A 25,321-nucleotide genomic window follows, 5' to 3' on the forward strand; every position below is an offset into this window, starting at 1 on the left:
TCAACAGCTCAGGATCACTACTTCGCAAAAAATCTTGTGTATACATCTGACAAACTTTACAATTCTTTACTACTAGGAATCAAATCATTGCCTCTTGCATTCTTCAAAAGAAAATTGAAAACTACTGAAAGCCTAAATTTTATATAGCATAGAAGAATTTTATGTGATTGACTAGACCAAATATTTGCATGCTAATATTATTATGTGTTATCTAGTACCTATTATTGACGTTTGTAAATGCATTGTTAACAATGTCTTTAATAATGAAGATTCTTATTCGTATTCTTAACATGTTAGAACAACAAACTACGAGAGCACAACGAAGTTTTTAGGTTATAAAAATGACGTCAAGCGGGTTCACTGCCTTCACGATACCCCAAAACGACGGTTTCGGAATCTTTGGTCAGTTTGTGCTGGTGAAATCCGTCAGCATTCAAAACTTCTGTTCAGCCAGGAACCACAGTTTCGAAATCGGCGGTTTCAGAAATTTTGGTGAAATTGGGCCTTAGACCTCACTTCGCTCGGTCAATAAAATAGGATTGTAAGGTTCTTTGGAATTTTAATGGCGGATTTGTACCACGTGATCGAGTTAGCCAATCAAAAGCGTGACAGTCAATGGCCATACTGTGGTAATATAGTTACTGTAGGTCGGGAGAACGAGGCGGTCATGCATAGGAAGCCCTGTCATTGCGGCCCTTGCAGCCTATCCAGCGCTTAGCTACTACCGCTGTTTAGCGCATTGCGGTGGAAACATTGCACAAACATGTGTAACGGTGCCAACAAACAAAACTGGTTTAGTTACTCATTCATTTGATTCATCATTTATAACTGTAAGTTTAATGTACCGTAATACATTTTATGAACAATTCAAACTCCTATATTCATTCATAAACACTCTGGGCCGCTGAATCCAGCATTGATACAAACATAGATCGATAGGGGAGGTCAAGACATGTTCAACCATGTATCACATTGTTTTCGATTTCAAAGGATGAACAAACATGGTGGGAAGTTGAAATTTTTTATCGATTTTTATAACTTTTTTATGACTATAAAGGTAGTCATTTTCCATGACTACCAGGTTCTAAAATAGTGCAATTCTATGTAACATTTAACGAGAAATTCAATGAAACCGGCTTCAAGTTTTTAACTTGTTTGTCAATTGATTTTTTTGTTTCAAAACAGGTCAACCTGTTTACTTGGTGATTGATAGGTATTTAAAATTATTGGATTATGTAGAGTAATAAATTCTGAAGAAAAAATGTTCAGTCGCTTGATACCCTAAACGCAAAACTCGATAGAAGTAGCACCTTACAAGGTACTAGTAATGTTATTGTTGAAGAGACAATAACCGCTATTTGGACATTCTTAATGCAGAATCCCCATATTCCCCATCTTAAATTGTTGCCCAATTTCCTCATTCTTTGCACAAAATTGCGCCACGTCTTCAAAATGACCTCTACCTTAGTGATTTTAGCGAATAGATCCTGCTCATAGTGAATAAATAATAATTCATGTCAAATTCCAGCAAGTTACGGGTTGACTAACACAACATGACTTTTTCCACGTTATATGTTTTTCCAGTATGTAGGCTAATATGAATGTACTTTTTATCGGGAGACTATTATTTGGAGAGACTACACCATGCTTGATTGACATGCATTCTCATTTATTAACAATTAACCTACTTTCAATCTTGCCAAGTATTTATATATTTAAAATGGTTATCAATATAGCCCCAGTTATGGGCTGTACCTGTTAGTCCTTTCCAAATTATTCTAATGAATTGTGTTCTGTGTATCAATAAATAAAATTATTTTATGTTGAATCATGTTCTTTTTTAGCAACTGACGCATATTGAGAGAAATAATAAATTCTTTGAGATATTACTCAGAATTATGAATCAGAATGTGTTTGATGAGTTTTTATTGATATTAGAAGAAAATTATTGGTGGGTTGCCAAAAAGTTGCAATATCAAGCTGATCTGAATGGCAACCGACCTACAGAATACAACCTGCCTTCAGATACTTACGATAGACAAGAAACTTTGAAAGAAAAAGCAGAAAGTGTATTAAGGAGAGGAGGTGCTCCACTGCACCAATTAAGCAGCCTTTGTGTTTCAAGGTCCAAAATGGTGAGTCATTCTATGAACTACGTTTCTTCTATAGATCCATTACCTATAAAGTCCAGTCAACGAAGGGTTATAGAGGGAAAAGTATGGAAGATAATTTTTCACCCAGCAGTTTCGTTTGGGGTAGGAAACATATCAAAAGTTTCCACCCCAACCCCTGTGCTAAGGGGGGGGGGCAGTTCAAAGGTACCATTGTTTCTCACATATATCTCGAAAACCATACGTCTCACGAACATGACTTCCAAGCAAAATTGAAGCTCACATGATGTCCGTAAGACGCATTTTTTCGAGACATACGAGAAACCAAAAAATAATACCCTTGAACCACCCCCACCCCCTTAGCACAGTGGGTTGGGATGGGGACTCTTGATATGTTTACCTACTTACTACCGTGAATAGAACTGCAGGGTCAAAAATTGTATTTCAAACATTTTCCCTCGATATCTTTTTCGAGTATTAGTTGCCTGGACTAATAGTCGTTCTACAAATATAAATATTTTTCTCCTATTTTTTACGTGACAAGTTACTCCAAATAGATAGCAAAAATTATTTTTTTCTTAATTTTTCTATTTTGCTAATTTTGGTTAATATTGCTCTCTGATATACTCCTCTCCGCACAAGGACAAATAGTCAAAGCAGGAATAAATTCATGTCTACTATTTATTATGTTTTTAATCGATATACTGTATAGGATTTCTATTCAAGTGTTTCCTATTTTCGAAATTGAAAAGCCGTGTGTGAGATTAATGGGATTTACTTTTTGTTTGAAAAATCTATTAATGCCATTGTGCATGGTTTTGTAAAAAAAGCTCTTATGTGGTTTTTGTTGAGAATAAAATCTTTGATGAATTTGTTCTTACAATTTATTGTTTTTAAATATTGTTGCAGATTTCTAAATATTTTGGATTATCATTTGATTATTCAGGATATTTTTCAACACAATGTTATTTTCAACTAATATTAAGAATTCTACTTCGGTTTGGAGCTGTCACAATTCTGAACAATTAATCTATACAGCCTAATTTTATTTAAGATTCATAGTTATCACATCACAGGTAGCATGAAGCTGTTCATCATGACAACAATGGATATTTGGTATTCATTTCAGATGGAAAGATTGAAGAATGAGATAATAGGATTAAAACCTGGTATGTTTTTGGTTCTTCATGGTATGAGTGGTAGTGGAAAGTCGTCACTTGCTATGGAGGTTTTGAAGGACTATGAACTTGTCTTCAATCATTTGCAGGTGGGTCCAAAATTATAGGTATTATTATTTCATTCAAGGAATTTTATTTTTAATTCATAATGTAGGTAGTTCCGTTAAAAATAGTGCAATATTATACAATAAATTTGTTCTCTCTCCTGGAATAAAATTTAGTACGCATGAAATTCGAAATATTTCTTTGTACAACTTTCTACGTAGTAGTAGAGTTTGAAGTCTTATGATATTAAGTGGCCCAAAAAGGATGGTCGTTTTTTCAAATTACTATAATTTGAAAATTTTTCAACACAACTCTTATTTTTCACATTTCTGAGCTTTTTCAAATTTCAGAAAACGTCATAATTATCAATATAAGTAATACTGTAAAGAGCTGCAAAAATTGCTTAAATCTGAATCTCGCCACCTAATTGAACGTTGGGGACTTCGAAGCACTTAGTATAGAATATCATATTTTCTTTATTAAACACAGCAAATTCAAAGTTATTTACATTCAAAGATACAAATAAATCATACAAAAATGCAATGAATTAAATCATTAATAACTCTTTTGAAGTACGCTCATATCTGGTCTGTGTTGAGAAACAAATTGTAGAATAAAATTGATTAGCTAGGAATGTCAAGAGTCAGAAAATATCCAAATTCTGACACATCAAACTTCCTCAAAAGCATTAAATAGGTTAGTATAAGTGATTAACAACACTTGAGAAAGTAAAATTTGATAGCTTGGATTTTAATGCGAATAGGATCCTCAATGAAACCTACAGTCAAAATATCATTGTAAAATAAATATTGAGCTGTTTCCATAATTTTCACCAACTCTGTATGTAAACCTGATGGCAGTGTCAGAATGTTCAAGTCTACAAAAGCCTCCATACATGATTCATTAAACTCAAGACCAGCCAGGTAGTGAATTGCTCTCTTTTTAAGTTTAAATATCATCTGGAAATGTATATTTTGTCAACCATCCCACACCTAAATAGGAACTTTTTTCGAAAAATTGTCAGCATTATTGCGGGACACCTGACAGCTGACATTCTCTGTATGGCTAACAGCCATTGTAGAGCTCGCAGAAAAACTGTATGCTTCAAGCTGATTGTTGAGCATCCAACATGGCGTACTTGCATGCAACCTCAAAACACACTTTAATTTTGAATCCTCTCCAAACCATCGCAGTATCCCAGGGACCATTTCTCCAAGCCATATAGAATTAATTGGGAGACTATCGAATCGAAAAGTTTTTTTTTTGTGGAACAGGAGTCCGAAATAGCTTTTACCAATATATTGATGAGCATCGATCGCCCTCGTAGGCTTTTTTAGTAACCTATGCGAAGCTTCCCTGAATTTTCCCCTACAAGAAAACCAGACTCCCAAGTAGCAGTAACCGCTGTCTATTTCTAGCTTACATCCTTTGTAATAGAAATTATAATTATTCTTCCTTATACCCCTATTGAAGGAGACTACTTTCGTATTTGCTGTGTTGACCTTAAGTTCAGCTCTCAGACAGTAGCCTACTCCTCTTAACATATGTTATCTTATTTCTGAGGTCAACAGCACAGTCAGCGAGAATGACTATATCGTCCGCATATCGGCATGATAATGTAATTGCTATTATCTATTCATAAACCATGCAACACTCTTTCTCGAAAATATATCTCAATATCAGATATGAACAAGATGAAGAGCTAAGGCAATAAGGAAACCAAAACGCCCTCTCCATCCTCACTCTGAATTCCCTCTTCTCCGTTATCGAGAATTATTGTTGTATGACCATAAATTGAGCTCATTATTTCAATCAGTTTTGTAATAATTCCTAAAGTTCCCAATTTGTACTACAATTTTGTATGATTAATAAATCCAAATGCGGACTCATAATCCACTAAAAGTACGAAGAAAGGCTTCCGTTTACAGACAATAAGTAGGCTAGATGTGTGTGATACCTCTTAGGCTGAATAAATGATTTCTACAACCCCCTGTACATCTAAACCCTGCTTGATGTTCTGGTAGGAGATCACAGCTTTCCACTTACTTCAACAGCCAATGACCTATCGCTCAAGTAAAACTTGTCATTATAGTTGTTGTGGCCATTCTTGAATTGAGCGCGTTGACGTAGCGCTGTTCCGTGCGGTGCTGCCTCCTGGCGGTGGATTGTCGAAAACTGTCGTCAGCCCAGGCTTTCTTGTCAGTCGGGAAAGAAAGCAGACGGAGTCAAGAGTGTACAAAGCCATACCGTACCGGCTCACTTCATTTGTTATTTGTCTAGCCGGACATTATATGTCAATAATTGATTGAAGTGTTTAATGAATGTCGTGAATATTTGGGAGTAGCAAGGAGCAGTGAAATTAATATTGCCAAGCAGCTTGTAATCATCACCAGGCCACAGTATCAGAGTATCAGAAAGGTATTTCCTTTCCCAAAGGTATTTATCCTTCTCATTTCTATATTCCATCCTGTATTTCGATTCCAATACCTTATAATTGATAATTTGGCACATATAAAAATTACGACTGGTGAGTCTATTATCTATACTAATTTGAGAATTTCCATAGCTTTGCTCACAGTAAATATTTCTTTTAATTCCAGCTTGGCAAGTATTTTCATTAAATACAATAATAATTTAGATACAGTCCTCTCACTCTACAAAACATTTTTGGTCCTACAAGCCTAATTATCATTGAATCAGTGAATTTATTGAATTTGAAACTTGCTTTTTCCATTTATTATTTGTATTTAGATGTTGGAATCTCTATTTCAATACACGAGTTTTTTGTATTTGTTGGTACATGCTCAAAACAGGTTCAGGCTCAAGGTCGAATTGAACGACCTCATTATCTTCTTATCTCTGTCGAGCGTTCGACTTTATCGATCGATTATCAGCAAATAAACAATGAATATTATTGTAGTTATTGTTTTATAGCTTTGTACTTATTGTTTTATAGCTTTGTACTTGAATGAGTCTGCTTTTCACTCGACTGATTGGAAGTAAAGAAACATCGAATTGGATGTTCTTTTATTGTTCCTATTTTGCCTTTCGCTTTTTGTCATTGTGTATTTTTGTCATTTTGTATAGTATTTGTTTTTTATGTCATTTCGTTGGTTAATATGACAGACAAGGTAGAAAAGACATTGAAAGTCTTGCAAGCAAGAAAACAACATTTATTCTTACGAATTCAGCGTTTGTATGACTTATCAAAAGGCATTGAGGATAAAAAGGTTGCCGATCAATTCATAATCTTAGGAGAGAATCTTCCGCAGACATTGGAGGAATTCGAAAGTTGCATCTTAAGAATTCAAGAGTTGGAAATTGAGTTGAAAGAGGATTATGTTCCTGAATTCACAGATGCTCATCTCGATTTAGTGGCTTTCATTAAACAGGCATTGAAAAAATTAAATCAATTAGCTGAAACTGAAGTTGTATTAAATCCCACAGTTTCAGCAGTTACTCAATCAAATCCTGATTTTAATCTGCCGCATATAGAATTGCCGACTTTCGATGGGAACCAATTGAAATGGGCCAGTTTCTATGAGTTGTTCAAGGTTTTAGTCCATGATAACAAATCTTTGACCAATCAACAGCGGAAACAGTATTTATTCTCACGATTAAGTGGTGAAGCGGCTAATCTTATTCAGCATGTATCGCCCATTGGGGCCAATTACCAAAATATATGGATGTCATTGGTTACTCGTTATCAGGACACGAGATCTCAGACCGAAGCCTATTTGAAACAGATTTTTGAATTCGAGGCTCTTAAAGTCGAAAGTAGGTGTGGTCTGACTGCAATTCTTGATCAATTTTGTGCGCCAATCTCTGCTTTGAAACGTTTGCGGGGAGTCAATCTTACAGATATTATTTTCTTGTATCACGCATTGAAGCTGTTAGATCCTGTAACAAGGCGTGCATTTGAGGCGGCAGTAAGAGATAAAGATGTTCCATCTTATGATGACTTAGTCTCTTTTATACAAAAACAGGTTAAATCTTTGCCATTTGATGATAATAAATTGTTGAATTTGTCAAGTAATTCCGTTGTAAAAAAGACTCAGTCTGCTTCCAAAAATTTCAAAACTCACTCTCATTCGAGTTTAAAGGTGTTTGTCACTCATTCACCCAGCCATGCATTGTCAACTGATCTCAATAAAGCTAAGAGAGGTGTGAGCTGTCTGCGTTGTTCAAAAAAGGGTCATAAATTTGTTGATTGCATTTTATTCCTGAAACAGACCCCTAGAGAAAGATACGCTTTTGTGAAGGAAATTTCGTATTGCTTTCGTTGTCTGGAGGATACTCATTCGAGTAGAGCTTGTAAGAGTAATAAAACGTGTTCTTCATGCAACCAGATGCACCACACATTGTTACATTTCGGGTTGAATGAGTCTAAAAGTAGTGTAGAGTCTGTGAGTGTTGAGAAAAATCTTTCTGTCACCTGTTATTCTGCTACTAATGGTAGTAATAGCATTGTCATTTTGTCTACTGCTAGGGTGTTAGTGAAAAGTTCATCTGGTGGATTACATGAACTTCGTGTTTTGTTGGATAGCGGTTCTCAATCACATTTTATTACATCCAGTGCTTGTAAAAAATTGAATCTTCCAATTAGTAAATTGAATACTGTTGTTCACGGTTTGGAGGAAAGGAGACGGTTGTACGTGGACGTACATGCTTCTCGTTTCAATCTAGAATTGACTCAGATATTTGTTTCTCCGTTGAGTCTCTCGTGGTAGAGAGTATTGTTGAACGGTTGCCCTCTTGTGAAATAGATAAGTCTAAATTGTCTCATTTGAGTGGATTACAATTGGCTGATGAACAATTCTATTCACCGAATACAATTGATGTGATTATTGGTGCTGAATTGTTACCTCATTTGCTGAAGTCTGATCGTGTGGTGGGAAAGGTGAATGAGATTACAGCTATAGACAGTCTTTTGGGTTATATCCTCATGGGAAGAGCTCCGGTTTTGTCGTCGTCATGTGATACGAGCAGTCATGTTGTGTGCAATCTTTCATTGGATAAAATGGTTCAAAAATTTTGGGAATTGGAAGAGTGCCCTGCCTCAACACGGCCGCTAAAACCTCAAGAAGTTGATTGTGAGAATAACTACGTTTCATCTGTTTGTCGTACTGAATCGGGGAGGTTTATCGTTTCATTGTCATGGTTGAAACCCCCTGATAATTTGGGTGACTTGTATAATTCTGCCAAACGACGTTTTTTGAATTTGGAAAGACGTTTGGAGTTGGATTCTACATCGCGTGTTGCCTATCACTAAATATTGAAAGACTATTTGAAACAGGGACACATGTCATTGATAACCGATCAGTCTGATAAGAGTGGTTATCACATCCCACATCATGCAATTGTTAAAGCAAGCAGCTCCACAACGCCAATTCGTATTGTGTTTGATGCTAGTGCTAAGACCACCACATCACTATCGTTAAATGAAATATTGCATGTTGGATCGAAATTGCAAACGGATATTTTTGTTTTGCTACTCAATTTTCGATTATTTCAAATAGCGTTGATAGCTGACATACGTCAGATGTATTGTCAAATCGTGATGGAAGAATCATGTCGAAGATACCAGCGTATTCTATGGAGATTTTCTATCGAGAATCCAATTGAAATTTATGAGTTGAATTGTGTCGTGTTTGGAGTGTCTTCATCGCCGTATTTGGCCTTACGTACAGTACACCGCTTGGTAGAAGAAGAAGGTGATAATTTCCCTGCTGCATCCACACGCATACCGAGTGATATGTTTGTCAACGATCTTGTCACTTCAGCACCTTCTTTATCAGACACTAACGATATTTATAGTCAGACCAAGGAGCTATTAAAGTGAGGTGGCTTTGAATTAACAAAGTGGGCATCCAATTCGGCTGAATTGATGGAATATATGCACGAGAATGACACATCAATTGTAGCTAAAAATTTTTATTTTGAAAATTTGTTATCAATTCTAGGTTTGAGGTGGCAATCAGTTGTCGATTCGTTTCACTTTGTTGTCAATCATACTGGAGAGATAGCGACCAAACGTAAGATACTCTCAGCAGTTGCTCGAATTTACGATCCAATGGGGTTTCTTGCTCCTCTCACGTTACTATTGAAGTGTCTGATCAAATAATTGTGGCAATGCGGAGTTGGTTGGGATCAGACACCACAGTTATCAGTCACGAAACGCTGGGAAGTATGTCAAAATGAGTTTGATCTATTATCAACTATCTCTATTCCTCTAATTAGTTTAATTGGATTTTGTGACGCATCAGAACAAGGAGGCATGACACTTGGAGCTGTCATTTATCTTAAGAGTCAATGTGATGATGGATCACCACCAACTATCACTTTGCTGTGTGGCAAATCCAAAGTCGCTCCAAATAAATCAGTTTCCATTCCGCGACTGGAATTATGTGCTGCACTATTATTGGCGGAGTTGTTGCATACTACCTATAACATCATTAGTGAAAGGTGTCGTGTGTCTCGTGTGATAGCCTTATCAGACTCAACGGTGGCTCTCTATTGGATTCAGGCCCCACCGTCACGCTGGACCACTTTTGTTTCGAATCGTGTATCGAAAATTCAAGATTGTAATGTGCAACAGTGGAAGCACGTTAGCGGCTCAGAGAATCCATCAGATTGTTTGTCACGTGGTTTAACACCAGCCGAGCTTGTGAGTCATAAATTGTGGTGGAACGGCCCTACTTGGTTGGAAAAAGAGGAAAATAGTTGGCCAGTGAAAGTGGACTTTGTCGAAGTTGAAAATCCACCGGAAGCTAAAACTAATGTTCTCACAACCCTTCACACAGATGCGACTTGTGATAATGTGATAAATTCATTGATTCAACGCTGTTCAAGCTACCAACGTTTGTTACGTGTAGTAATTGTGATTTTGAAATTTGTTTGTGTATTACCTAAACAGGGTGAGTCTGATTTGAATGTAGCTGAAATGTATCTATGTAGACTAGTACAGAAAATCCATTTTACTAATGAATTGTCTCAATTGAAAACAGGAAAGTGTTGTTCAGTTCGTATGCAGCGTTTGTCTCCATTCCTAGAGAATGAAGTAATTCGCGTCGGCGGTCGATTGTCAACAGCTAATCTTGGTTTTGATAATTGTCATCCAATCATCTTGCCGAAAAAGGACAATTTTGTCACGTTATTGGTGAATAATTTTCATGTGAAGAATTGTCACGCTGGGCCCCGTCTGCTGTTATCCTTAATCAGGCAAAAGTTTTGGATTCTGTCTGGTCGTCTTGTTGTTTGTAAATGTGTTTATCTTTGTAATAAATGTTTTCGGTGTAAACCAAAGATTTCACCCCCTAAAATGGGTAATTTACCGGCTAGTAGAGTAACGCAATTGAAACCTTTCGAGCATTGTGGAGTTGACTACGCTGGACCAATACAAGTTACTATGGCTAAACGACATAATCCCGTCATTTTGAAGGCCTATATATGTCTGTTCGTATGCATGTCTACAAAAGCAGTACATATTGAACTCGTCTCTGATTTGTCCGATTATAGATTCGACTGGAAATTTATTCCGCCAGGAGCGCCCCATTTTGGTGGCATCTGGGAAGCGAACATAAAGGCAACAAAATCACATCTATTTTGTGTGATTGGTACTCAATTGTTAACGTACGAAGAGATGAATACCGTTTTAGTTCAGGTCGAAGCTGTACTGAACTCGATACCACTGTGCTCTATGAGTGAAGATCCCAGTGAACCACTTGCATTAACACCAGCACATATTCTCAAACTTACCCCATTGAAAGCTTTTCCAATGGAATATGTTGTTGATTCTCCTGTCAATTGTCTTACTCTCTTTCAGCTGGTGAATCAACTAGTGCAATCCTTTTGGCGCAGGTGGCGAGTAGAATATCTTCATGAGCTTCAGGAATGAGGAAAATGGTGGAAATCGTCTACTCCACTTGAAGTAGGCACTGTTGTAATTGTGGATCAGCCGAACCTCCCTCCACTGCAGTGGCCACTAGGTATCGTGGAACAAGTTTTTCCAGGGACGGACGGCCAAGTGAGAGTGGCTTTGGTGCGTTTGAAGAATGGGTGTCTTAAACGACCAGTCACTAAACTTTTCCCACTACCCGCTCATTAGTGGAGGGTGTAGTCGTGAATCTTGGTTTTTTTTGTGTTCTTGGTTGTGGTTGCATGTTTGGATTTTTGTATTATATAATCGTCATTTTTGTCTTTGCCCTAGCTGAAAAATATCTTTTCAGGTGGGGGGGAATGTTGTGGCCATTCGCGCGTTGACGTAGCGCTGTTCCGTGCGGTGCTGCCTCCTGGCGGTGGATTGTCAAAAACTGTCGTCAGCCCAGGCTTTCTTGTCAGTCGGGAAAGAAAGCAGACGGAGTCAAGAGTGTACAAAGCCATACCGTACCGGCTCACTTTATTTGTTATTTTGTTATTTGTCTAGCCGGACATTATATGACAATAATTGATTGAAGTGTTTAATGAATGTTGTGAATATTTGGGAGAAGCAAGGAGCAGTGAAATTAATATCGCCAAGCAGCTTGCAATCATCACCAGGCCACAGTATCAGAGTATCAGAAAGGTATTTCCTTTCCCAAAGGTATTTATCCTTCTCATTTCTATATTCCATCCTGTATTTCGATTCCAATACCTTATAATTGATAATTTGGCACATATAAAAATTACGACTGGTGAGTCTATTATCTGTACTAATTTGAGAATTTCCATAGCTTTGCTCACAGTAAATATTTCTTTTAATTCCAGCTTGGCAAGTATTTTCATTAAATACAATAATAATTTAGATACAGTCCTCTCACTCTACAAAACAATAGTATTAATTAAAGCAATCCATCAATAACTTTTAGGGTCTTTCAATTCTGCCTTTTTATACAATTGGAATATCTTAGTTTCAGCCCACTACAGGAGTTTTGACTTCTGTAATTATACTGTTGAAAGCCTCTCCAAATAAGCTATTCCCCTTGTCTGGTAAAGTCTTATTCAATTCATTTAGAATTTTATTTATATGCGATAAAGTAAGTTAATTATTGGTATTAGTTAGAGATTATTATTTTAGGACTGTCAGAAGAATATGGATCAGAATGAATGGACTGGAATATTAAAATTATAATTTCTTTTAGGAAATTTTACTTTTTAATAGAATTCTCTTTTAAGCAGATTAAGTATTTTTCTTATTTTCTTTGTGTTTCAGGGCAACGTCTTCTGGATATCCGAACTAAAGAACATTGAGCATATTCATAAAAAACTTCTCAATTTAATAAGTGATGGTGATCAGTTTGTAGGCGAAATGGATCCCATCAATTGCGAAGCGAAAATTGCTCATATAATGTAAGTTTTTCAGATTATTTATGCTGTTTCAATTGATTAATATTGTAGTCATTCTGTATTTTTTATCGATTTTTATATCGTGGCTGTTTGAAAATGTTGGCTCTTGAAATAATTGTATAAAATAGATCTCAATATGCAATTTTGAATAGCAAGCGTTTATAGACCTGCCTGATGAGCAACAACTGAACTGACCTGTCTGATTTTAGATGTAATGAATAATAGATTACTCTCATTTCAATTTCATATATTTAACGTGCGTGTACGTCTTGAATACGTTTCATACTTCCATAATTCTCTTCGGAAGAACTTTTTTAATCTGTTAAAATACTTTTTAGTGTTAGATTTGTTCGATTTTGTTTCAGAAAGAAGAAAAACCTACAAAATGCCATGATTGTCTTTGATGATGTGGTCTCGAATGTGAAATATTTGAACTTCAGTTGCAAGAAGCTTATAATAACACACGATGAACACATTGTTAATCGAGAGCCTACAAAAGAAGTCAAGCAAATCAAAGTAAGTATCGCAGTCATTTATATTATTTATTTTTACAAGAAGACACCGATCAGGAGAAAAAAAACTCATGATACGTTGTCCTAATTCCCTCCCAAATTTAGATAACATTAAAATGTTCAAAATAGGGTTATGTATCTTAGATTTTCACTTCACAGAATTCTCAGTACATTTTTATCAAAGAAGCAATATTTTTGAATTTGGGCATCAATTAAATCCCATCAATTTTGTATTTTCTGTCCATCATAAATTGATTATAGTTTTAGTTGATCATTAAGATTTTACTCCGATATTATTATTCCATATTACTAATTAATTAAATCAGGTATTTATTTATTTTCAACTCATTAATTATTATTTCAGATTGATCTTCGATTAACAGATAAAGAAGCTAAGATTCTACTTTCTCAGGCCACTGGTTTCAACTTATCGGAATTACCAGAAGAAGCCAATGAGATAATTCGATTAACTCAAGGTTGTCAATATTTTATATTTTAATCTATTCTGATACACTAAAATTCTCAATCAGTTTTTAATCACTCGTATAATATTTATTCGGTTCAAAATTTTATAAATAAAAATATAAATCTAAGTACCCTATTTAAAATTTCTTACAACATGTTTCGGCTATATGAAACTTTTATTTATATTCAAGAGTAGCCCTAACGAAAAAAAAAACAATTTAGCAGTGCTTTATGATGGCTAGCAAACATTTGCCTTTGTATTGTCGAGCCACAGCTTAATAATGAGGTGTTGTTACTTTTTATTCATGTCTGATCTCTTCTCAAATTCCAAGGTTCCGGAATGTCTACTTACATCCTATCGCTCTTGTACAGTTTCATAATTTCCAAAATGAAAATTTTTAGATGAAGCTCATGACAAATCAATTAAGGTATTGTAAGACTTTTATGAAATCTGAACTTCTGAGTTTTACAGTTCGCACCAAAACTAGGGTTATCAAATCAAATCAAATTTATGCACCAATTAACAACAGTGTTACAATAAAATAAATGAATTTTTTGTTAAATAATTGGCTTGTCTAGAAAAAGAAATCTTGTGCTCTAGCCTTAAAACATTCCTCACTCGTTCATATATGTCATGTTATATTTGTAATTTATAAAATAGTATGCTTATTAAGTCGACAAAATCTAAGCTTTTTGATTGTCGAAGATGTTTTGATTGAACTAGTTGGGTGATAATATTGAATATAATATCTGTGGAATATTGAATAATTCATCTGCAAACTTAAACAAAACAACGCTTTACACTGGCGTTTAGATTTTTTACAATAAAGACGATAAAAATTAGTTCTATTCTGATTTTGAACAATACAAAAATGCATAGTGCTTAATATCCTAGATTTTTATTTATACTATTAATTTCTTATTTCTAGAATTATTTTTTCGATTATAAAAGGAAGAGCTGCAAAAAACGTTCTATAATAATCGTCACTATAATTATATAATACAATGTAATATATGCAATATAACATAATATATACAAACAACATTTTTCAGGTTTTCCATTTCTCTTACATTTTCTTGCTAGACATTTTCAGCAAAATAAGGAATCCTTGAATAATGAATTGTGGAAAAAGACAACTGAAATTTTAAGACGCGAAAGGTAAGTCAAGAAATCAAAAATCTTTAATGAAGTCTGTTTTGAATAACAGTACTTATAGAATTAAATACAAAACTATTTGACACCAAATATTTTTTTCCATGTTATCATACAGTAATTTAATACCTTGATTACTCAAGATCTTTTGATACCTCAAGACCCTTCTGCAGAAAAGGTTTGCCTCTGGTTTCACACCCAAAATGGTCGCCTTCTTCCTCTCATGCCTTAGCGTTTATCCTTTGTATATGTTAATAATCTTTATCAAATCAAAATATTTTACTAGCGGTTCAGGTGTGTCTCAGAAAGTAATCTAGGGCCGATCTTGTTCCTTTTACTCATAAATGACATTCCAGAGTGTATTAAAAACAGTAATAGTCTTATATATGCAGATGATTTAAAGATTTATCGAACTGTACGGGATGATCAGGACTTTCACACGTTGCAGGATGATTTGGACAGGTTGAATGATTGGAGTGAGAGAAACAATCTAGCACTAAAGGTCTCTACACACCTAGCTACATGTAGCTATAGATAAGTCTTCGGAAGACGTAGCCATCCCATTTCTCAATGTTAAGTCCAAGGTAAGCAATCTGTCTCGTTCACAGCAGCGTAGAGTGGATTTAATATTGCGAGATAGGACGGCTACGTCTTTCTTTGAGGCATTCCTAGATACTCGTAACAAGGTGTGTGAAGACCTTAAATGTGAAGAAATGTAAATTCATTGTCTTCACTAGGCAGCAGCAGATTTTCGCTGATTAAAAATTATTAGATGAGGTTCTTCAGAGAGTCAATGTGATAAAGGATTTGGGTGTCTACATAGACTTCACCCTCACCTACAGAGATCACATAAATTTCATTGTTCAAAATTCAAATAATGTTCATAATTAAGATTATTATTATTATTACTAGTAGTTCTGTGGACAGTAGACCTCGCGCTCAGTAAGTTCATAGAAAAACGATACCATAAGTAGATATCCCATGGTATAGGGCGTTCATGTCGCAACTTTTACTGTTATCCCAAGCCGATAGTTCACTTAGTTCTTTCCCATGCACCTATGTGACGCTGATAGTCTCTCAAATTGTGCCGTTCATACACTCTCACCCCAACGAAACAGTAAACATTTACAATAATCGACAGTAATCGGCTTGAGATAACAGTAAAAGATGCGACATAAATTCCCTATACCATGGGATATCTACTTACACTATTGTTTTTCTATGGTTACATTGACTTGTTGTTATGTTTTCTCAAGAATTAATAAATAATTTATCAATTGAAAATGTCTAGAAAAAATCCTAAATAATCATAGAGCTTTCTGTCCTATCGTACCGTGACGTTTCGTCCTGGAATGTGAGTGTGAGCGCTGTTATCAGGTCTGGCTGCAACTGTCTACAACGTTGATGGAAAGATACATTTTCAAGATGTTCGATGTTTTTGAACGGGTGGTATTATAGTTAACTGTCTACTAACGTTGATGGAAAGATACACTTTCAAGATGTTCGATGTTTTTGAACGGGTAGTATTATAGTCCACTAGACAGCTGATTTATGATGAATAATTGACCGAGCGAAGTGAGGTCTAAGATTCAAGTCGATGGTTTGGCATTTCTCTTAATGTTGAAATGTTTATCTGTTGCGCATTTACGGCGAAACGCGGTAATAGATTTTCATGAAATTTGACAGGTATGTTCCTTTTTTAATTGCGCGTCGACGTATATACAAGGTTTTTGGAAATTTTGCATTTCAAGAATAATAGAAAAGGAAAAAGGAGCCTCCTCCATACGCCAATATTAGAGTAAAAATCAGACTATAGAATTATTCATCATAAATCAGCTGACTAGTTATTACACAGATGTGTGGAGGAGCCAGTCTATTGCTGTATTTCCATCCAATTCAATTCAAATTTATTTTGTCAAATTGAAAACAATACGATGAAGACTATGAATCATAAAAATGATAGACAAGCAAGAAATACATAATAAGATTCCAATAACATAAACTCTTAAATTAAAAATAACTTTTCTATCTGACAAAGCCAGCAAAACCTGGGTTTGTGCGCTGGCATAGGTACATAGTACTAAACTGATAGAGCTTGTAAGGGTAAATGTAAAACACTTTTATGTTAACATAAGCTCTATAGTTTCAATCAGGTACTTGTGGATGAGAATACTGCGTGAGGTCTACTGTTCACAGAACTACTAGTAATTCTGTAGTCTGATTTTTACTCTAATATTGGCGTATGAAGGAGGTTCCTTTTTCCTTTCATATTATCCTTGAAATGCAAAATTTCCAAAAACCATGTATATACGTCGACGCGCAATTTAAAAAGGAACATACCTTTCAAATTTCATGAAAATCTATTACCGCGTTTTGCCGTAAATGCGCAACATATAAACATTTAAACATTAAGAGAAATGCCAAAGTTTAGTTTTAGTTTTATTCTAGGTCATTGGCCAGCACTGCTGGATAGACTGTGTCAGGGTTTAAAACATGTCACAAAAAAAATTTCAAAATGTCATCTCACTATCGAGAAATTCACTCAGGCTATAGAATGGATGCTCCACCAAGAGTGATCTCAAAACTGCTCGGAACTGTCTATCACTTCCACTATCCTTGACCCACTCTGGCAGCTTATTAAACATCTTGAAGGCAATGAAAGGATAACTCCTCTGAGTCCTTGCTAAACGGCATCTTGGCATGTTGATGAGGTGAGTCTGACGGGTTTCATAGCCATGTATCCCACCACGAGTATCAGCACTCCTAGCTCTGTCTCTGATGCGAACCAGACATTCAAGAATGTACTGATTTACAACAGTAAGCATTTTTAGCCTCTTGAAGAGTGGTCTGCAGTGAGCCATGTAGTCACTGCCCGTCAGCACTCGCACAGCCTTTTTCTGCAGAAGCAGCACATCACCAAGTCGTCCAGAGTGACCCCACAGGTGAAGTCCATAACATACATGGCTGTGAAACATGGCATAGTAGACAGTAAGCAGGTATCCGGCACCAATTTCCGATTTCAACTTTCGCAGAAGATAGAGCGCACTGGACAGCTTTGAGCAAACATTGACAATATGACTTGTCCAGCTTATTCTGGTATTCAAGGAAAAACCCAGCAACTTCACATCAGTTTCAACCACTCGACCAGCCTGTCCCAAGGAGCAGAGAAGCTTATGTGTCTTGTCCTTGTTCAGCAGCAACTTGTTTTGGTTGAACCATCTCTCAGCAGACCTCAAAGAACTATCAGCAGCCTGCCCCAGCAACTGCACATCACGTCCTCTATTGATCAGTGTAGTGTCGTCAGCATATACCAAAGCGTTCATTTTCAGACCAATGTCATTAATTGAAATGATAAAGAGGAGAGGGCCCAGAACCGATCCCTGAGGCACTCCATACTCTACCAATTCACTGCTTGAGGTGGCTCCATCAATACTTACCACCTGACGTCTGTTGTCAAGGTAAGAGGACAGAGTGCTGAAAACTGCCCCACCAATTCCATATGACTTCAGCTTCTTCAGCAGGACACCATGAGAAATGCTATCGAAAGCCTTACTGAGGTCACACATTGTAAGGCACACTGATTCTCCTTCCAAAGCATTGGTGATTTCCTCTATCAACTTTTCAACGGCAGTGATGGTTGATCTACCCTTTAGAAAACCATGCTGACAGGATGAAAAGAGATCCTCACTCACAAAATAGGCCATCAACTGCTCCCTCATAACAACCTCCATGATTTTGGCAAAACCTGGCTCAATAGAGATCGGTCGAAAACTACCCATCATAGTTCTAGGGCCCTTCTTGTACACTGGAACAGTCCTGGAAATCTTCAGCTCGTCTGGGAAAACTCCCACGTTCAAACATTGATTTATACACTTTGTGAGTGGAGCAGCAATCAGATGAATGATTCGTTTTAGAACAGGAATGGTGAGGCCATATACATCCTGACTATGAGAGTTTTTGAAACCAGAAACTATTCTTATCACAGTGGCCTCATCAATTGGCCTCCAATTTGTAAAGACTGCACCAGTGAGCATAACATCCTCCCCCTGATCCACCGGAGTCATTACAGGTATGTCTGCAACTAGATCTCGCACAACTGACAAAAAGTAAGAGTTAAATTCATCAGGACTGATGACGACGACAAACCGTCGACTTGAATCTTAGACCTCACTTCGCTCGGTCAATTATTAGCGTATGGCAAACACATAGACACACACACACACACACACACACAAATATTCAGGTCTTTGACTTTTGTCAGCTAGATAAAAATAAATAAATAAAAATAAAACTATACATCTAGGTTGTAGTGTGACATGGGTAGTATTTGATTACTTATTTATTGATTGATTTTTTTCGTGTTTTAGATTTAAGATTTCTCAGGAGAAAAGACTCTGATATTAGAATAATATTTTCGTAGTTGGACTTTAGTGAGAAAATATATAATTTAGTAAGTAGTATTTTTGAAGCGACAATAAGATTCTGCTAACTTATGTCTAAACTACTCTGAGAACCAGCAAATTCAGGGATATTTGCTAGTTCTCACGGATGAGGGCTCCACGAGGCAAGGACAAGGCGGATGTTTGGTAGCCTGTAGATATTTTCCCAGAGGAATACTGCAGACCTGGCAAGTACCCGCTTGCCGAATCTCGTGAGAACCGACTCTTCCAATAGCAGCAGTAAGGCCTTCTGGCACACTGACGTGGAGAGGGGGAAGTTGTCCGGACGGAAAACCTCCAGTCGTTAAACAACCGAGGTACCAAGCGGATCAAAATCCATACCGTATTGCAAAAAGTTAAGTTATTTTTCCGGCATTATGATATACGTGAGTGTCCTGTGGTTTGGGATTACAGTGGGAGTGATAGCTGTGGGTAAATGCTATAAATTCTAGCTCCTTATAAAACATTTTCACCCGGCCGAGACCCTAATTAGTAAAACTATTGTTGTAGTAAAATTTCTAGTTAGCAGAATCTTATTGGCAGGTAGTTTTTGTAGGAATAATATTTGGATAAAATGTACTGCATATTTCATTCTTTAAATTTCAAGTAATTGACATAATAAATGAGAAATTCTTTAGGTAATACAATGTTTTTGTCTATCCAGTTCCCATGACTCCCTTGAAGTAGTAATAAGATTTCTTCAACCCCCATCAAGGGCGGTTACAAAACTGGTGGCGTGCGGTGGGATAGACTGCAAAGATCTCTATCGAACCAGATCGGAGTCATGGGACAAAATTCACTGTTAGAAACGAGAAAATAATAGAAAATTTGAATAGAAAAATAGATTTAATTGAGAAAGTGAATGTTGATTACTTTATTATAATCAGATCTTAGATGGAAATAGAATTGTTATATTAATAGAAATAAGATTTTTCAGAGAAACCATTCAAAATTTAAGTTTTCAAGTCAACCCTTCAAGATGAATCCAGTACAACCTGATCTACCTGTTCAAAATGTAGATAGATCAGAAATAGAGTGTTTCCAAGAACAATTGAGACAACTTAGGGCACAATCGGAACGTGAACACTTAGAAAAAGCTAGATTACAGCAAGAGTTAGACACTGTTAATGCTTCAAACAGTCAGAAGGTTCGACCAACAACTTTAGTACGTAAGGATTTAGGTTTACAATCACTTGTAAGAACATTTTCAGGTGAGGAAGGTGGACAAAAAGTAGAGGAATTTATTCAAAATTTAAAATTTGTAGCACAGTCTGGTAATTGGTCTGATAACGATAAAAAGCTCATATGTAAATTAAAAACATCTGGGGCTGCGTCTGTTTGAACACTCATCCCGAATTATTATCCGAGGGAGCAACTTTTGTCGAGTATGAAAAAGTTCTTCTAGGAAGATTCAAAGAGTTACGAGAACCTGAAAGTCATTTATTCGCGTTGAGTGCGATTAAACAACACCGGAATGAGCCAATTCGCGCGTATGCGGATCGCTGTCGATAATTAGGCTTAAAAGCAATACCAATCCCCAACGATCATCCTACAGAAGCTGAATACGCTCGCCTCCAACTAGATAGAACGGTTTTGACAGCTTTCATTCGAGGATTATTTGGTTCCGCGTCCATAACCCTACAAGTTCATCCCCCAAAAACCTTGGAAGAGGCGGTAGTCGTAGCCGAACGAGTTGAACAAGCGACCGCAGCAAATCAAGACAACGTGTTCGCTCTTTCATTCAAGAAGGATCAGAATGTGAAATCATACGGATATTTTAAGAACAATCCAAATACACAGTTCAGACAGTCTGATAAGAAGGGACCTTACTTTGTATGTGGTAGGATGGGTCACTTTGCTAGGGAATGTACCAACACCGGAACAGACCATTCCCCAAATCAGCAGAGAAATTTTTCTGAGTCACAACAGCGTAAATTCTACAATAAATTTGTGAGATATTGTTTCGTTTGTGGAGAATCGTCTCATACAGCGTATAATTGCGCTAAACGCGCTGCTCCTGTGAAAAATGAAAACATTAGTGCCCAAAAACCACAACACTCGGAAAACTAAAATTGGCTGGGAGTCGCCCAACTACTCAGCCTAATCATGGAGAGGGGCATTGCAATATAGTTCCAAGAGTATCAACTCGCGGTAGAGGAAGTCACGTTACCATCGAGATTGAAGGTCAATGCAAAACATTTTTAGTTGACACCGGCGCGGAGATATCTATTTTGAAAGAGGCTATTTCAGGTGTAAAACTAATAGAGGAGAAAGCTGTTGCTAAGGGTGTGACAGGCATGAATTTAGCAGTGATAGGAGCACAAGTTTTACAAATAAATGTCTTAAAGTTCAAGGTTGAACATAGATTTCTCATCGCCAATGTTGAGATTAAAGAGGATGGTTTGCTTGGTTGGGATTTGTTATCCAAATTGTTCGCAGTTATCGATGTAGGTAATAATTCAATAACATTTGGAGGTGAGAAAGTAGGTGAAGTTCAAAATGAGTCATACAATAGTATGGAAACGTCATATTTTTGTGATTGTGTTAGTGAAAATGAAAGTAGGAAGACTATAAGCTGTAATGCCCCGTCCGACCCCACCCATCCACTCCATGACAGGAGGAGGTCTGAGTTCAAAGATCGCGGAATGTCAACAAAGACCCATTGTTCAAATGATCAAGTAAGACCGGCTACAGTGTATACCGCACAAAGCACTTTTATCCCTGCTCATTCTGAAATCTTGATCGATGTTACTCTGAGAGATGTAATCAAGGAAGGGCTTATATTCATCGAACCCCCATTGGATCCACTGCCTGGAATAAGGGTTGCTCGTAGTGTTCAGCATGTCAACAATTCAATCTCATTTGTTAAAGTTATAAACCTTAATCCGTATCCAGTACAGCTATTAAAAAATAAATGTATGGGTATTGCAGAGCCTGTGAGGATTACTGAACCCTCTTTACAGATAGCATCTGTATCAATGGATGAAAATAGTTCAAAATTAGAAAAACAAATTGATGAGACTTTATCACATCTAAAGACTGAAGAAGCTGTGTTAATAAGTAAAGTATTAAAGCGCTATATCACAACATTTGAAGAGCCAGGATTAGAGAGATGTAATGTACCCGTTGAACATCATATCCCCACATTTGAAGAACGACCGTTTGCGAAAAGACCCTATAGAGTACCTTACCACATGCGCCCAGTAGTAGAAGAGCATATAGCCGAAATGCTGAATAAAGGTATAATTGTATCGTCAAACAGTCCTTGGAGTGCACAGATTATACTTGTAAGAAAGAAAACAACCGATGGAAGCCTCAAATATCATTTCTGTTCAGATTTCAGGCTTTTAAATTCAGTTACTAAAGCAAATAAGTATCCATTACCGCTTATAAATGAGACACTTGAAGGACTAGGCAATAGTAAATATTTCTCAACTTTGGATTTGCAAAGTGGGTACCACCAAATAAAAATAGCAGAAGAGAACCAAGAAATTACTGCTTTCACCACAGTCGGTGGGCATTTTGAGTATAAGAGAATGGCTTTTGGATTGACGGGTGCCCCTCATACATTCCAAAAATTGATGGACTCCCTCCTGGCCGAAATTTTAGGAACAGAGTGTTTTGTTTATTTACACAGTCAAACAATCAATCAACATGCAGAACGTCTAGCTCACGTGTTAGCAATATTCGAGAATTCTAATTTGAAAGTAAATCTCGAAAAGTGCAATTTTGTGAAAAGTTGTGTTCGTTATCTGGGTCACCTGGTGACATCGGAAGGAGTGAAACCCAATCCGGAGAAAATCAAGGTGGATAAACAATACCCTGAGCCGAAGAACGTGCGAGAAGTCAGGAGTTGGCTTGGTTTAGCTGGCTATTATCGACGTTTTATCGATGGATTCGCCTTAATAGCTCAACCCCTAACACAATTAACGAAGAAAGGAGTGGACTTTGTATTGCCGTGCTACCAATTTCTCCTAAATCGGTTGGATAGCAAATTTTCACCTATTAACCTAAGGAAGGTTATCGGCTCCAATGTAATAGATTCTTGGTAAACTATGAATGGATCTATCGCCTATGAATGAGAAATCCAGTTTTCAGAGCAAATGAACTTATAATCTTCAGAAGAATTTTGGCAATACACTACACAAATACACAAAGAACAATATCTTACACGTTTAAGCATCTAAAGTCACTACAAGCTAAATACTTATCCAGTTTATATAGTTGAAAAACAATGGCTATAGGCTTGTATACACAATAAACAAATGATAGACAAAATAGAACACTATAAACTGTTTAAAACTCAATTTAAAACATTAATAATTCACTTAAACAGAAAAATACTCAGAGAGCACAAAATTACAACACACGCAGCCAGCCATATTTTTAGAGAGAAGAAGGAAGCCTAGCTACAAGGAACAGAGCAGAGCTTTGTAGACACTTCAAACCAGTGTCTACGTTACGGACACGTCACCAAAAAATTATAAATTACAAGTTTAGAATTCACATTTTATATTTGTTCTCAATAAAACTTTATTTTGAAACTGTTATTTTAAATTTTATATATCATCTCTATATTATCTGTTAATTTTGTTAACTCTGTTTACAGAGTTTGTTTTTTCAGTGATACCATTGAACATGCAACACAATCATTTACGATAAATTCTCAGTCAATAAGTTGTCCGTATATTGATGACTGATATTTACTATAAAGTTTTATAGATCTCGAATTGAAGATTCGATTCCAATCGAGAAAAAATGTAATATTACAAATACCCCCCTCTTGACATAAAAAATTTTACTGTTTGAAAATTTAAAGAAAAAATTACATTGACCCAAATGGAAAATTTTGAATTGTAAATTCGAGAACAGTAACAATTTTTCTATAAAAACATTACATGTTGTCCTATAATATTGAAAATTATTATAAAAATTCATCAATAGCATTTGTTATATGTTTCCAAAGAATATTTCAAAGTATAGAATATCAAAATTACTTTTGATTTAGCTTTATAATTTAAAGGAAAATATCTCAACAGAAAGTTTAATATATAAAGAATAGTTTTTTGAAATTGCACATAAATTTAATAGATAGAAAAATTCAATTTTTATTGCATAAAAAAATTAGTATGTTGAATAAAAAATTTATTATTATTATTTTTTTTTTTTTAAATGAATTGATGAATTGTTACATTTAATTTTCACATAAAATTTCAATAAATCAAAAAATGTTCATTTCTTTCACTATTGACGCTGTTGATTTTATCTATGCAAATTTTGGAAAACAGTCCGTTAAGGCACTCAGTATGATTTTCAGTTAAGTGTGACTCCAGTGTGATGACGTTAGTGTTGGGCTGATCCGAATACTCATAGTGTTGGGCTGATCTGGATGCACGTAGTGTTGGGCTGATACTTGTAGTCGACTGATGCATATCAAACTCGATACAGGTGACATCTCAGTTAGCATTGCCTCATGCTTGTAGTAGACGGCTGCATACCAAACTCAATACAGAGTCACGTAAATTTTGTATCATATTTGTAATTATACAATGTACATTTCAGGCTTGAAATGACAATGTAATTTGTTTTTTGGAAAAGAGATAGACGCTGCATACAGGATTAACTTAGGTGAGGATTAATTCAGGTAAGGTTTGGTTTTTTGATATTTTCAGTGTTCAAGGTTTAGAGTTCTGCATACAGGAATAATTTAGGAGAGGATTTTTGAATCAATTCTTTCATGATACTGTGACTGTTATTCTGTATTCAAAGTTGCAAACGTGAACATGGATGGCAATTACCTTCAGGTAATGTGATAGTGTTGAAGTTTGAGATACAAGGTCAGCAATAAGCGTTGGCGTTGTCATTGGCGTATGCTTTGGTGTCGGCATTGGCATCGGTGTTGATATTGGCATTGGCATCAGCATTGGCGCAGGCATTGGCATAGATATTGACATCAGAGCAGATATTGGCGTAGTTATTGGTGTAGATATTAGTGTAGATATTGGCGTAGTTATTGGTATTGGTGTAGGCATCAGCGTAGATATTGGTGTAGATATTGACATCAGAGCAGATATTGGCGTAGTTATTGGTGTAG

At 36.2% G+C, this 25,321-nt stretch overlaps 1 protein-coding gene across 1 annotated transcript in view; it reads left to right on the forward strand.

Moving 5' to 3' along the window:
• The window catches only part of LOC111053786 (apoptotic protease-activating factor 1), a 195,388-nt gene that overhangs the window by 77,192 nt on the left and 92,875 nt on the right, over positions 1–25,321 (forward strand). The window contains exons 2-7 of the mRNA XM_039431890.1: positions 1,845–2,135; positions 3,241–3,378; positions 12,525–12,661; positions 13,024–13,174; positions 13,535–13,646; positions 14,689–14,794. Coding sequence (XP_039287824.1) covers positions 1,845–2,135; positions 3,241–3,378; positions 12,525–12,661; positions 13,024–13,174; positions 13,535–13,646; positions 14,689–14,794 — 935 coding nt within the window. The remainder of the gene's footprint in view (positions 1–1,844; positions 2,136–3,240; positions 3,379–12,524; positions 12,662–13,023; positions 13,175–13,534; positions 13,647–14,688; positions 14,795–25,321) is intronic.

The sequence above is a fragment of the Nilaparvata lugens genome, chromosome 7 (assembly GCF_014356525.2).
Source record: "Nilaparvata lugens isolate BPH chromosome 7, ASM1435652v1, whole genome shotgun sequence".
In the NCBI taxonomy this organism is placed as follows: Eukaryota; Metazoa; Arthropoda; class Insecta; order Hemiptera; family Delphacidae; genus Nilaparvata; species Nilaparvata lugens.